The following is a 14,162-nucleotide window of genomic DNA, read 5'->3' as shown; positions in this document are numbered from 1 at the left end:
GAGGGAAGACATCGAGCAGATGTTTCCGCTCATGGGTGGGGCCGGGTTGGGGTTGCTAAGATACTGCAGTGCCTAATGAATCCAGAAGGAATTCAGGAGGAACATTTTACACAGGAAGTGGTGTGATTGAAACCACGGTAGCACAGTAGTTAGCACTGCTGCCTCACTGTGCCAGAGACCCCGGTTCAATTCCAGCCTTGGGTCACTGTCTGTGTGGAGTTTGCACTTTCTCCCCAAAGATATGCTAAATTGCCCCTTCGTGTCCAAAATGGTTATGGGGATAGGGTTGGATGTGGGTCTAGGTAGGGTACTCTTTCCAAGGGTTGGTGGCAGACTTCATGGGCTGAATGGCTTCCTTCTGTACTGTAGGACAATGTTTTTCAAACTTTTTTCCCGGGGACCCATTTTTACCAACCGGCCAACCTTCAGGACCAACCCGGCCGACCTTCGCGACCCCCGCCGGCCGACCTTCGCGACCCACCATTTTCTCCTACCTTGTTTGTTGCTGACAAAAATGGAAGAAATGGTTTTGGGTCCCTTTGGCCCCGATGGTCCCTTTATCCTCTTTGGTCCACTTGTAAAAATAAGGCTGCGACCATATTAAAATAATGCGGCCACACTGCGCATGTGTGCCTGATTATCGGTGCACATGCGCATAGTTTAATGTGCGCATGATCGGGCATGCATGTGCAGTGCGGCCAAATTTTAAAAATATGTTTGCGGCTATTTTGAAGGCCGCTTGCAGCTGGCATAGTTAAAAGCCGGCTGCTGCGACTGTTGCACATGGATTTGCACAATCGGAAGCGCCGCGACGGAGGTTCCGTGACCCTCCCAACACCCGCAGGTCACGACCCCGAGTTTGACAATGCCTGCTGTAGAGATTTTATTACCACATTGGGTAGTTAGCGATTAGCATTGATGCATTTAAAGGGAGATTAGATAAGTGCATGAGGAAAATAAGGAACAGAAAAATATATTGATAGCCTGTTTCTGTGCGGGAAATTCTATTTAGCCTTTCCTCGATACTACAACACATTGCTGGGCATTAACATCAATTCATTATGTGGCCAGGGATTTAAAATCCCCGCGCTGCTCATTTACTGGTTCGTAAGCAAACAAGCTGCATTACTAAACAGAGTTATATTATGTTATCAGGTATTGATATTACTGGAGTTTAGACCAACTTAATTCAAACATAAGCTGCAGAATTCTCCATCAGCGGGATCCTCTGCTCCGTCGGCAGCGCAACCACACTCCCGGGTTTCCCGATGGCGTGGGGTGGCCACATGGGAAATCCCATTGGCTAGCTACCGGAACGAGGGATCCCGCTGCCAGCGAGAACGCGCAGTGCAGGAAAATGCGGCTCGTGGATCGGAGAATCTCACCCATGATCTTGAGAGGTGTCGACAGGTTGGAAGTGGAGGGGATATTTCCTCTTGTGGGACAATCTAGAACCAGGGGTCAGGGTTCAAAAATAAAGGGTCACCTAGGGGCTGTTTTAGCTCAGGGCTAAATCGCTGGCTTTGAAAGCAGACCAAGGCAGGCCAGCAGCACGGTTCAATTCCCGTACCAGCCTTCCCGAATAGGCACCGGAATGTGATGACTAGGGACTTTTCACAGTAACTTCATTGAAGCCTACTTGAAGCGATTTTCATTTAAAGGGGCGGCAGGGTAGCATGGTGGTTAGCATAAATGCTTCACAGCTCCAGGGTCCCAGGTTCAATTCACGGCTGGGTCACTGTCTGTATGGAGTCTGCACGTCCTCCCCCTGTGTGCGTGGGTTTCCTCCGGGTGCTCCGGTTTCCTCCCACAGTCCAAAGATGTGCGGGTTAGGTGGATTGGCCATGCTAAATTGCCCGTAGTGTCCTAATAAAAGTAAGGTTAAGGGGGGGGGGTTGTTGGGTTACGGGTATAGGGTGGATACGTGGGTTTGAGTAGGGTGATCATGGCTCGGCACAACATTGAGGGCCGAAGGGCCTGTTCTGTGCTGTACTGTTCTATGTTCTATGTTCTATATTGGTTTACTGAACAGTGAAGGCCCCACTAACTGACGATTTTGGCATTGTTGGATTCAAAGCTATTCCCCCCGAAGTGCTGTTCAGCCACAGATTAATCTTTGTTTCAGCTACTTCTTGAAACAAAACATTCATGTTCCAGCAACTATCTGATAAAAGTAATTTTTCATAACATCTCTCCTTGCATTCGGTGACTATTTCAAAGTAAAGGCCCCTTCTCAGTAACTCACCAACTAGGTGATCTAGTCCTTCACTATTTATCTATTGAAGCCATCCATAAAAATGAAAATCTCTATTGAACCTCTCGTTCTCTTCTCCGCTCCAGTGGGAATATTCCAAATAATTCCACCCTTTCCACATAACTATGGTCTCTAATATCTGGGGTCATCCTGATGAAGTTACCTTTTTTTAAAATTTAAAGTACCCAATTAATTTTTTACAATTAAGGGGCAATTTAGCGTGGCCAATCCACCTAACCTGCACATCTTGTGGTTGTGGGGGCAAAACCCACCCAAACACAGGGAGAATGTGCAAACTCCACATGGACAGTGACCTAGAACCGGGATCGAACCTGGGACCTCGGCGCCGTGAAGCTGCAGGGCTCACCCACTGCGCCACTGTGCTGCCCTGAAGTTATCTTTTTAATGCCCTCACCACCATAATGTTCCCAAAACTATGTACAATGCTATAACTACAGCCTAAATATTGCCCTGTACAAATGTATTATTTCTTTGCTCCTCCAGGCCCCTTCTCAAGCCTCAATCTCAATACTAACTAATTGGCATTCTTGAAAGGGGGGTGGGGGGAGAATAGTGGGAATGCCGCATTAAGATGACTACCCTGCGCATTCCTGCCCCTGGGCAACTATCCCAGCACTGGGCTGGGAATGGCTGTCCATTCCGAGGAGGGAGGGACCACTGATTAACAATGTCAGGGCCCCAATTTTGGGCTATTTTGTGGCTTCACCACTATTTTGTCACTGGCAGAACGGCCCCATGGTCAACAGACACTTTGCAGCAGCTTGGGCAGGGGGACACTAGCTCCACACCCTAATTAAGTGGCTGGGGTAGGAAAGGTCAAACCCAACAACCCAAACTATTCCTCCACTCCGAGGCGCTTACTTACTTTGGCTTGCATGATTTTTCAAGTGGCAGCCACACCTCTGTGGACAGACGTCTCCATGTTCAGGTGTCCTTGCAATGTCTTGGCTGCCTCAGCAAAGCCCACTTCTCCCAGTGGGATTGCTTAGGTTCCAGAGCTGTCAACCACCACTTAGGAGGCCACCTCCAGCTAGCATCCTGCCAGCAAGTGTAATTTGTCCCAAAGCCATAGGAACGTTCAGCCCTTTATTACAAAATTCTATGCTGTTTGAAACCTCTCGTGCCAACCATATTCAAACAACATGTTTCTTCGTGTGCAAAACCAAGAGACAGAACATGTTAGTTTGAGGTAAAAAGACACTCTAAAATGCTGAATTATTTTCCTCCCTCGGACTGAATGATCACCTGCGCAATTTTTGAATTTCATTTCCAACTGCAGTATTTGTAGATTCAATTTTTATTGTAATGCCATAGGTTTATTGCACTGTCACAAATATTCCAGATAGCTACAATAATTTCATTACTTCTCTCTTTTATTACACACACAAACACACCACCAATGGACTCAGAGGGTAGATCGGAACAAAGGCGAGTTCCAAATGCTGCTCAGTCAGCTGCCAGGAGAAACTTTGGCAATAAGGATGATGTGGCTGTGACAATTTTGACCTCACCACAAGTGAAGAATGAACTTCAATTTGTGAGACATGTTTTGTCATGTGTACAACAGGGTTATTCAAATCCCAAAAGTGAACACAAAGCGCTGAAACTAGTTAATTTAAATTACTGTCACAAAGTTCATTTTTGACCTTCAAACTCAGTGTTACTAATTAACAATGACTCAGCAAATTGTATTTTTCCTCTCCCACTATTTCTCATAAAAAGATAATGACTACAGTTTGTGGAATTTCCTCTATTGAACACATCAGCCATTTAACACATTGGTAATAGCAGAGGCACTGATGCCCATCCCCTTCAAGACCATATTTAACTGAGAGGAAATCTATCCTGAGACCTACTTTCTTAAGAGTCTCATGTCAAAGTTAACCACATTAGAACAACCAGCTTTGTATTTTCTTGTAAACTAATAGTCAAGATCTTAATGGATATTCAAAATAGAATGAATGCCTCACTGATAATGCCATTCAGTGATTATTATGGGTATATGGCTTTTCCCTATTCTGGTGATCTAAAAAACAGGATGCATTGTGTTTTGCATTAATTGTATTCACCCTCTCTCTCTCTCTTCAGGCACCATGCTGTGCGAGGGTGTTGGTAATAATGGACCTTCATGTTAATCTTGCTTTGGAGACATGGATCGTCTTTCATAAAATTATAGAATCCCTACAGTGCCGAAGGAGACTATTCTCTGTCCAGTCCCACTCCTCCGCCTAATCTCCATAACCTAAGCTGGAGGATGACGGACAATTTAGCATGGCCAATCCACCTAATCTGCACCACTTTGGACTGTGGGAGGGAACCGGAGCACCAAGAGGAAACCTACACAGACACAGGAAGAACGTGAAAACGGAATTGAACCTGGAACCCTGTCGCTGTGAGGCAGCAGTGTTAACCATTGTGCCACCGTGCTAATGTTTGTGGTACATTCATATAGTTTGAGAGGCTCTTTCTCTCCCTCAGCCTCTTTACCCATTGATCTTGCCCATCAGCGTCAGATCTTCTAAATCATGATTTCTTATTACATGCCCAAGAAATTCCAACTGTTTCTTCCTGATCTTGGTCCACAGAATTCTTCTGGTCTCAGATATTACCAGCACTTCTTCATTAGTTGTGGGGCTTTGTCAAGGTATCGTCATCATTTGCCTCATGAACCACAACTCTGCAACTTCAATTTTTTCCTGCATTGCTTCACTGCTCGCCCAACACTCACTTCCATATATCAACGTTGATGCGATGTAACATCCCAGGGTTCCCGGCTTTGTTTTCATGACTAATTTTGTGTTGATCATAATCTTCTGAATTTTTTGAAATGCATCTTTGGCCGTTCCAATCCTTCATCTTACATGGTCGCAAATTCCATCTGATATTAACAGAATTGCTAAGTAACAAAATCTGCCTACCCATGTGACCGTTTCATTTATTGCCGTGATTTTACATTCTGGAATGAGTTTCTTTTTGGACACTGCTAGATATTTTGTTTTCTTACATCTTATGCTCAGCCCTTTCTTCTCCCTTTAACTCGCTACCCTAACCAAAATCTCTTCAAAGTCAGCAATAAGAACTATGTAATTGGGGTAAATTATTTTATTAAAGGTCTAACCTCCAACTAATAATCCAGAAAAGTCTTCAATCTCTCTGTGAATAATAATGATAATAGGCTCTTGATTCCTCTAATGTGATTCAATTATTCTGTAATACTGTAACAATGTTACTGCAGCTTCTCAATTCTGACCGCTCATAGTCCAGCCAATATGGTCATTCAAATACACAACCACAATTAAAGGGCTTCCGTGTTGTTAAAGTACTTTGCTAATTTACTTTTCTATTATGGTATCATGTGTAATTATTTCATATTTAAGAATGGAATTTACATTACTAATGTACAGGGTTGAATTTTAAGCTCTGCTTGGGCTGGTAATGGGTGAGGGCGGGTGGGTGCTAAAAAATAGCACACCCAGCCTGCATCCCCTGGTTCCCCAGATCCCACACTGGGCTGCTTTCTGGAGGTGGGATCAGGTTTTGTGGGGGGAGTCGGCTCCTGGTTCCTGAATTTGGCTGGAGCCAGTGTTGCTGGCCAGAGATGGCCCACTGACAGCAACCCAAGGGGGAAAGTGTTTCAGGCAGGCCCAGAGGCCTTCCTTGCCTGCTTGGATGCAGCAGCTGCCGCAGGCCATCTTTGTACAGGAGTATCCACCACATGCAACCCCCCCACCCCCCCCCCCCTCCCCCCACCCTGTCACCCACCAACCCCACGCTAGTAGCCTGGCAACATTTTTAATTTGAGCTTTGAAAAAATTGTAGAGTGCTTGCCTCCATTATTTACCTGCCAGTGTTGATTCTAATGCACGCCTTAGAGTGGGGTTTAGAAGCTTGCAGGGAAGATTTTGCTCACAGTGTCAGCCATGGGCACTAGTATGACTCATCTCCAAATCAAAAGGTATGGATTTAACCACTCCAGAGATTTGAGGACATAAGTTTAGACTGATGTGCCATTGCAGTACTGAGGGAGTAATGCACTGTTGGAGTGAAACTTTAAAATCAGTTCCCTGTTTGTCCTTTCCTGTGGATATAAAAACCCCTTGGCACTGTTTTCAAAAATTACACAGGATTTCTCCCTGGTTTTCTGCCAATATTTATTCCTTAATCAATCGTGCAAAACTAAATATCTGATCATTAAAGCACTGCTATTTGTGAAAGCTTGATGTGCGTCCATTGGCTGCCATGTTTCTTACATCACAACAGTGACTGCACTTGATTCATTTTAAAGCACTTTGCAATGTCCTGAAGTCATGAAAAGCATTATATAAATGCAAGTCTTTAGAGCGCACTTGACCAAAACCCGAATGGGCAGGTTCTTCCCGGAGGTGGAGGACAAATGTGAACGGTGCCAGAGGGGCCCGGCCAACCACACCCACATGTTTGGCTTGCCCCAAGCTTGCTGGGTTCTGGACAGCCTTCTCCGAGGCAATGTCCAAGGTTGTGGGGGTGAGGGTGAAGCCATGCCCAATAATGGCAATCTTCGGGTTATCGGAGCAGCCAGAGCTACACATGGGGAAGGGGGCCAACCCCCACTGCTTTCGCTTCCCTAATCGCACGCCGGAGAATCCTGCTCGGCTGGCGATCGGCAGCAACACCCAAAGCTGCAGACTGACTCGCTGACCTCTCGGAATTTCTCCACCTGGAGAAGATTAAGTACGCCATCCGAGGGTCAGAGGAAGGCTTCCTGGATACTTGGGGGCAGTTTGTCGGCCTGTTCCAAAACCTGTTCGAGGCCAACAACAAGGAGTAAGCTAGGGGAAAAAAATGATGAAGAACCAAAGGACTGCGCAACCCCGGGGGGGGGGGGGGGGGGGGGGGGTACACAGTCAAAAACTGCTGTCTCAAGGTACTGTAAATTGAGTTGAGTGGGAAAGTTAAAAAATTATTAAACTACTGTTATTGTGTTCAGTTTTTAACTATCTACAGACTAGAAAATCATGTTGAACTGAGTACAAGTTCAGTTTTGCCTTGTGCAGTTATTCAACTTAATATTACACTATCACTATTGCTATCCTGAAAGACGCGCTGTAAGGTAATTTGGATATTCAGAATTCTCCCTCTGTGTACCCGAGCAGGCGCCGGAATGTGGTGACTAGGAGCTTTTCACAGTAACCTCATTGCAGTGTTAATGTAAGCCTACTTGTGACCATAATAAAGATGATTAGATTATTACTATTGTCATGGGGAAAAAACAATCATCGAGTCTCTACTTAGAAATCTTGGTTAGAGAATATGGAGCATCACCAAAAGAAGTGGAAAGTGGTCTCTCAACACTATGGAATATTTTTCTGGCGCTAATCAAAAACAAAAATGTTCCTGAGCATTCTAACCCATTCACCAAAGTGCAACCTCCATTTCCGTTCCCACTGAGATCCCATCTGAGTGGGAACGGTGATACAGTGGTTAGCACAGCTGCCTCACGGCACCAGGAACTCTGGTTCAATTCTGGCCTTGGATGACTGTGTGGTGTTTGTACATTCTCCTTGTGCTTGTGTGGGTTTTCTCAGCCTGCTCCAGTTTCCTCCCACAGTCCAAAGATTTGCAGGTTAAGTGGATTGGCCATGCTAAATTGTCCCTTAATGTATAAAGAAGCCCAGGTTAGGCGGGGTTGTGAAAGGGTTTTTCAAACTGCGGGTCATGAGTTTTGTGAGGATTGCAGAGCGATTGGACATGGAATTCCCAATTGCGGGAGAAACGCCCAACAACCGCGACCGGCTTTTAAATTGAGAATGCCAGCCACAATCAGCTTTTAAATGGAACGATGCAGTCTTCTGGTCAGAAGTGGCATCAGAGAGCAGGTCACCCGCCAGCACATACACTGATGCCACACGCCCTGTAAGTCCGTGCTATTGATGTGAAATCACAACACAGTGATTCCTCCATTCTCCAGCTACAAGCAAGCAACGGAACAGGACTGTGAAGAGCTGAAGGCGGGTCATTTTGTTATAAGGAAGAGATGGCCAGAGACACAAACATGCCAAGATTTCACAACTGAACCTGCTGGAGAGAGCTACACAGGAGAGTCCGGGGCAGGATAAAGCAATACCTGTGTTAGCTCTGCACTGAGCTCCAGAGTCTCTGGTGAACAGCCAACAAAGAAAAATTGTGCCAATGCAAACCAGGACGCAAAGCCCATTTATGTCATATGCAAGGAAGTACTGGCAAATGAGAGTTTAAAACCCTCAAAACTTCAAAGGCATGGCGAGTTTGAGGACAAACCTCTTGATTTTTTTTCAAAGGATGCAGCAATAATTGATATCATTAGCTGAAGTCCTTAGCCGAAATGTAACATTGAATGACAAAACAAGTGAGATCGTGAGGATCAAGCAGGCTCACCTGTCACATTAAAGGTAAGCAAAAATAGTGGGGCACAAAGATTGGCCAACATGGGTTGCGAAGGTCAGCCGGTGTGGGTCGCAAAGGTCGGCCAGTTGGTAAAAATGGGTCCCAGGAAAAAAAGTTTGAAAAACACAGGATTATGGAGTTATGGGCATAGGATGGGATGTGGGCCTAGGTAGGGTGCTCTTTCAGAGGGTCGGTGCAGACTCCTTCTGCACTGTAGAAATTATATGATTCTATAGTCTTCAAAACACTTAATTATTTGAAACATTCATATCTGAACTCAAACTGTTTAGGGGTAAGCATGTTGGTAGCCTTGTGTCTTTAAGTCAGAAGGTTATAGGCTCAAGTTCCACTCCAGGACTTGAGCACACAATTCCAACTGACTCTTGAGTGCAATATTGACGGAGTGCTGCACTGTCAGGAGTGCTATCTTTTAGTTGAGGCCCTAAACAAAGATCCTGTCTACCCTTTCAGGTGGATGTAAAAGATACTAGGACACTAATTTGAAGAAGAGTAGGGGAGTTACCCTGGGGTTCTGTCAATATTTATCCCTCAATCCAATCCATCAAAAAGGAGCAGATTATCTATGCATTATCACAGTGGTGTTTGTGGGAATGTTTGTCTTGAGATTGGCACCATTTCCCACAATAGTGACTACACTCCAAAAGTACTTGGCCGTACAGCACTATGGGACATCCCAGGGTTGTGAAAGTCGTTTGGTGTCTCACTAAGAGATCTGGAGACTTGCATGGTTGAACATAAATCATTTATTAACAACTCGATATTATAAAAATCTCCAAGGTACTGCCATGCATGGGCACTGTCTCCACACTGGTTCATTCCAGACTCTTGTAGTTCACATCGTCTACCATCATGTGACCCTCTACATCATATCATGGGCGGTACTTCACCACACTCTCATTAACCCTTGTTCTGCCCCAACATGCTTACCCCACAAAAGGTGCCTTATGAATGGAAGTCTCTTTTTTCTTTCTGCAGTAAGTGCCTTTCCCGTATAGTTGCACCACGGCTTTAACATGGAAACCTGTGGACTATCTGTTAAATTATCCAACACATAAGGTGATATTCCTGGGAGTTTCCAATGTCAATAACTAGGATCACTAAATGTATGAAAGAAAACTGAATCAGTCCAGAAGTAACATTACTCCTACATGTTGGAAATTTACAGATATTCAAGTTAGAATTCAGTATCCATCAGTTAATCAGTCACCAGCTCCATCTATGTGAACAGATGCAGTTACGTGAACTAGACAAATTGATAGACAAACATTCTTATTCTTCATTCCATGGCAGCTTTTGTGTTCTACGTTTACACAGAATTCCACGTCCTTCCATGTACAGAATGAAAACCAGACAGCCCAGTAATGGCAATGCATTATATCAATACAAAGCAATTTTGATTCTCATTTGGCCTTACAGTTGAACTAAGGCAGATGGAAGAAAGAATTTCTAGGAGATATTTTCATACTGTCCCAGCTTTGTAACCTGTCTGGAAAAAGAAATTCCATGTAGGATGTAGAATATGTCCACTTCCACATGTATCACTACATTAGCGTCTGAAAGCTATTGCAACTTTATTTCAGATGGCTTTAGAGGTATAGACTATTTTCTAAATGGGGAAAGGCTTCAGAAATCTGAATAACAAAGGGACTTAAGAGTCCTGGTTCAGGATTCTCTTAAGGTTAACATGCGGGTTCAGTCGGCGGTTAGGAAGGCAAATGCAAAGGCTGTGCCTTCGGGTTCTAGTCTCCTACTAGTGGAAACATCCTCTCCAAGTCCACTCTATCCAGGCCTTTCAGTATCCTGTAAGTTTCAATAAGATCCTCCCTCATCCTTCTAAACTCCATTGAGTACAGATCCAGAGAACTCAACCACTCCTCATGTGACAAGCTCTTCATTCCCGGGATCATTCTTCTGGTGGCGCAGTGGATAGAATTGCTGCCTCACGGCGCCGTGGTCCAGGGTTCGATCCCGCCTCTGGGTCACTGTCCGTGTGGAGTTTGCACATTCTCCCCGTGTTTGCATGGTTTTCGCCCCACAACCCAAAGATGGGCAGGGTAGATGGATTGGCCATGCTAAATTGCCCCTTAATTGGAAAAAAACGAATTGGGTACTCTAAAATTTATTTTTTTTAAAAGGAAGGCAAATGCAATGTTAGCATTCATGTTGAGAGGGCTAGAATACAAGAGCAGGGACGTACTGCTGAGGCTGTATAAGGCTCTGGTCAGACCACATTTGGAATATTGTGAGCAGTTTTGGGCCCTGTATGTAAGGAAGGATTTGCTGGCCTTGGAGGGAGTTCAGAGGAGGTTCAGAAGAATGATCCCAGGAATGAAGAGCTTGTCACATGAGGAGTGGTTGAGTTCTCTGGATCTGTACTCAATGGAGTTTAGAAGGATGAGTGAGGATCTTATTGAAACTTACAGGATACTGAAAGGCCTGGATAGTGTGGACGTGGAGAGGATATTTCCACTAGTAGGAGACTAGAACCCAAAGGCACAGCCTCAGAGTGAAGGAACGATCCTTTAAAACTGAGATGAGGAGGAATTTCTTCAGCCAGAGGGTGGTGAATCTATGGAATTCTTTGCCGCAGAAGCCTGTGGCAGCCAAGTTACTGAGTGTCTTTAAGACAGAGATAGATATGTTCTTGATTAATAAGGGGATGAGGGGTTATGGGGAGAAGCCAGGAGAAAGGGGATGAGAAACATATCCGCCATGATTGAATGGCGGAGCAGACTCGATAGGTCGAATGGCCTAATTCTGCTCCTGTATCTTATGGCTTCAGTTTAGCAAAAATGAGTATTTATGTCAAATGGTGAAGACTTTACGACATGGGTTCAAAAGGATGTGGGGGAAGGGTTGAGTAGTGGGAGTTGAGGATCTTTTAAGGAGACCATCCTGTTGATATTGCCTCTCCTCTCTGTGACGCTGCTGCTTCTCAATGGTTAAACTTTGCAGAATCCATTTCAAAGCTGGAAGGGGGGCGGTAGCAAGTTTTCCTTGCTACTATCCCACTTTGGCGATTGTGATCACAACGGCAAAGCGGAAACTGCAGTATAACTCTTTTGATAGCTTAATGGGACTGGCCCTGATAAGCACAGAGCTAGCGTAAGAACGTTACAGTGAAAAAAAATGAAACATCACCATCAATTGGGACACACACTTGCACATACAAAAAAAGTGTTCTTTAACCCCGATGTCAGATTGGATATCCTCATTACTTCCATCGTAAGGGAAGTCTTGTCTGCAATGGTAACGTCCCTACCGCTGGAACAGAAGTTCCGGGTTCGAGTCCAACGCTAGGACTCGTTGGCCACGGAAGTCGCGCGTTGTTGAACGCGGTTCAACAGGCTGATAATGGACTCGGAAATCCTTCCCCCATTACTCCCCAAAGAGGTTTAAAAAAATAAACATAGTGTATGGGTGTGAAGATACGGCAACAGCTGCTTCCATCCTGTGTACAGACACAGGCACTGCAGCCAATAGGCTTTGAAACTAAACTGCTGCAGGACAGCGATTGGGAAACTTCAGCTCTCTTTACAGGAAACCTCCTCCGTGTCATCTGACCCACTGACGTCGCTGCTCTGACTAAGCAGATCTGGGGCTGCTGCTTACTGTGCGCTGGGGAGGGGTCTCCCTCAGCTCTCCCACCCACACACTAAATAACAACTCAACTACTACCTCCTGCTTCAAAAGAAAGAGGACGACTTGTTATTATCCGTGTTGTCTGAGTTTGAAAAAAGCCCGCTGTAAACCTGGCGCCCGGTGAACTGTGACAGCGAAAGCCGACTCTGATCGGTTTAACTCAATCCAACAACAACAAGATTGAGAGCAGACCTTGAAAATGACAGAAATGTTTTACAAGGACCCCACCCCCTCCCCCCTGATTCACAAACAACCGCCTGAAGTTGTGGTGACAGATCCCACACAGTCAAAGCCCCCGGCTGTGGGGGCAGACCGAATGAATGGGACCCTTGTCCCTGTCACAAAGTGCCAGGGTGGGAGGGGGATCTTCCCAGACCCCAATTAGGCAGCAAAACGGCGAGAGGAAAGCCGGGACCCATGGCCCTTCGATCGCACTGTAACAATCCCTGTTCTCCCCCACCACCAACTCTCCCGCCTCAGCTCAACTCCGGGGCAGAACAGAAAGAGGAGTCTGTCTTGAGTGTTGAATGATTCGGACCTACCTGGTGCCGGCGCTCCCAGTCCTGCTGCTCAGTGTGTGTGTGGAGGGGGGAACTAGGGGGTAAAGAGGGGGCTCCTCGGCTGGCGAAAGAAGCGGCGCTTCCTGTGCTCGGCAGCCCAGCCTGTCCGGTTTTGGGGAAACTTGCGGAACACCGCTCGGAGTTGCATCACTGCCTTTTATACAGTGAGTGTGAGCCTCTGGTATTTACAACTGACGTCATTCTATTTATAGAGGGAGGGTGGGGGGGGGGGAGCTTACTGTGTGATGATGCAACCAGCCCCAATCCAAAAAGGACCGAGCTGCCCGCACCATAAGAGGATCCACCTCAGATTGATTCAAACTCCGGGGATGGCATCGTAATGAAGAAATGTCCCCCCGAACAGCCCAGTGACCGAAGATAGCAGGCATCCTGGCGAGGAGGGAGCCTGCACACTGGCCTGCTCAAAATAGACAAGGCGGTTCTTTTTTTCTCTCTCTCTCTTTCGGGACAATATTGTTTTCGAAAATATGTATCGTATTTTATGAACCGCACATAATAATAGATTGGCCCGTGCTGACTGCGCGCCTTTTCTTTTTATTATCGATACAGATTTTTTTTGTTTATCATAGTTACCAAAAGGTCTCACACGTTGTGTGTGTGGGTGTGTTTTGTTTCCCTGAAGTTAGACTAAACCAAGACTGAGAAACAAGGAATTCCAGGCCAGCTCACTTTTTTTTTCATTCCTGGAATAGAAAACTAGCAAAATTGAGAGAAACCGAATCAAAAGTCTACCCAAAGTTTAAATTACCTTTATGGTTTAGGGGGCCACATATATCTATCTCACTGTGATGTCTATTCTTGAGAAGTCACGACCTGTTGCTGAAAGTGTGGGACCACCCTTTATAAACCTCACAAACCTACTAGCTCTCCCACACACAACTGGAGCAAAACTTCAGGACCGTTACACTATCATTGCAACAAGCCCTTGAAGTACACTACAGCCTCCAATCAGATGGCTCCGATTCTCGGTGCCACTGAAAAAAACGCGGCATTAATCAAACCACCAATTTAGTCCTCTCGTCGTTTCAGTTTTTATTTCAAATACCTGAAACAGTTCTTACTCAAGTCTAATAGCTGACGATGTAATTCAGTATTCAGTTCAACAGCACCGTCAACACGGAACTGACTGCTTCTAGATCTTTCTTGTGGGCTCTCGGTAAAACGAGACTTCGTCAATCATGTAATATTCTAAGGATGATCACTGAGGTTTTGACCTTTCCGCTGGTTTGAACCTCCCGAGC

General features: G+C 45.5%; 1 protein-coding gene across 3 annotated transcripts in view; it reads right to left on the bottom strand.

Moving 5' to 3' along the window:
• atf3 (activating transcription factor 3) overlaps positions 1–13,071 on the bottom strand; it is a 31,627-nt gene extending 18,556 nt beyond the window's left edge. For 2 of the 3 annotated variants that reach the window (XM_038811101.1, XM_038811120.1), the window contains exons 1-2: positions 12,883–13,071; positions 9,626–9,795 (exon numbers count right to left, since the gene is read on the bottom strand). In XM_038811101.1, the coding sequence (XP_038667029.1) occupies positions 9,626–9,713 (88 nt within the window). In that variant the 5' untranslated portion in view covers positions 9,714–9,795; positions 12,883–13,071. The remainder of the gene's footprint in view (positions 1–9,625; positions 9,796–12,882) is intronic. The other variant, XM_038811110.1, reaches the window with a different exon arrangement.
• Between the last annotated feature and the right edge of the window lie 1,091 nt (positions 13,072–14,162).

This window comes from Scyliorhinus canicula, chromosome 1, assembly GCF_902713615.1.
Source record: "Scyliorhinus canicula chromosome 1, sScyCan1.1, whole genome shotgun sequence".
Lineage (NCBI taxonomy): Eukaryota > Metazoa > Chordata > Chondrichthyes > Carcharhiniformes > Scyliorhinidae > Scyliorhinus > Scyliorhinus canicula.
Note: the sequence above shows the minus strand (reverse complement) of the source record. Positions and strands in the feature narration are given on the sequence as shown.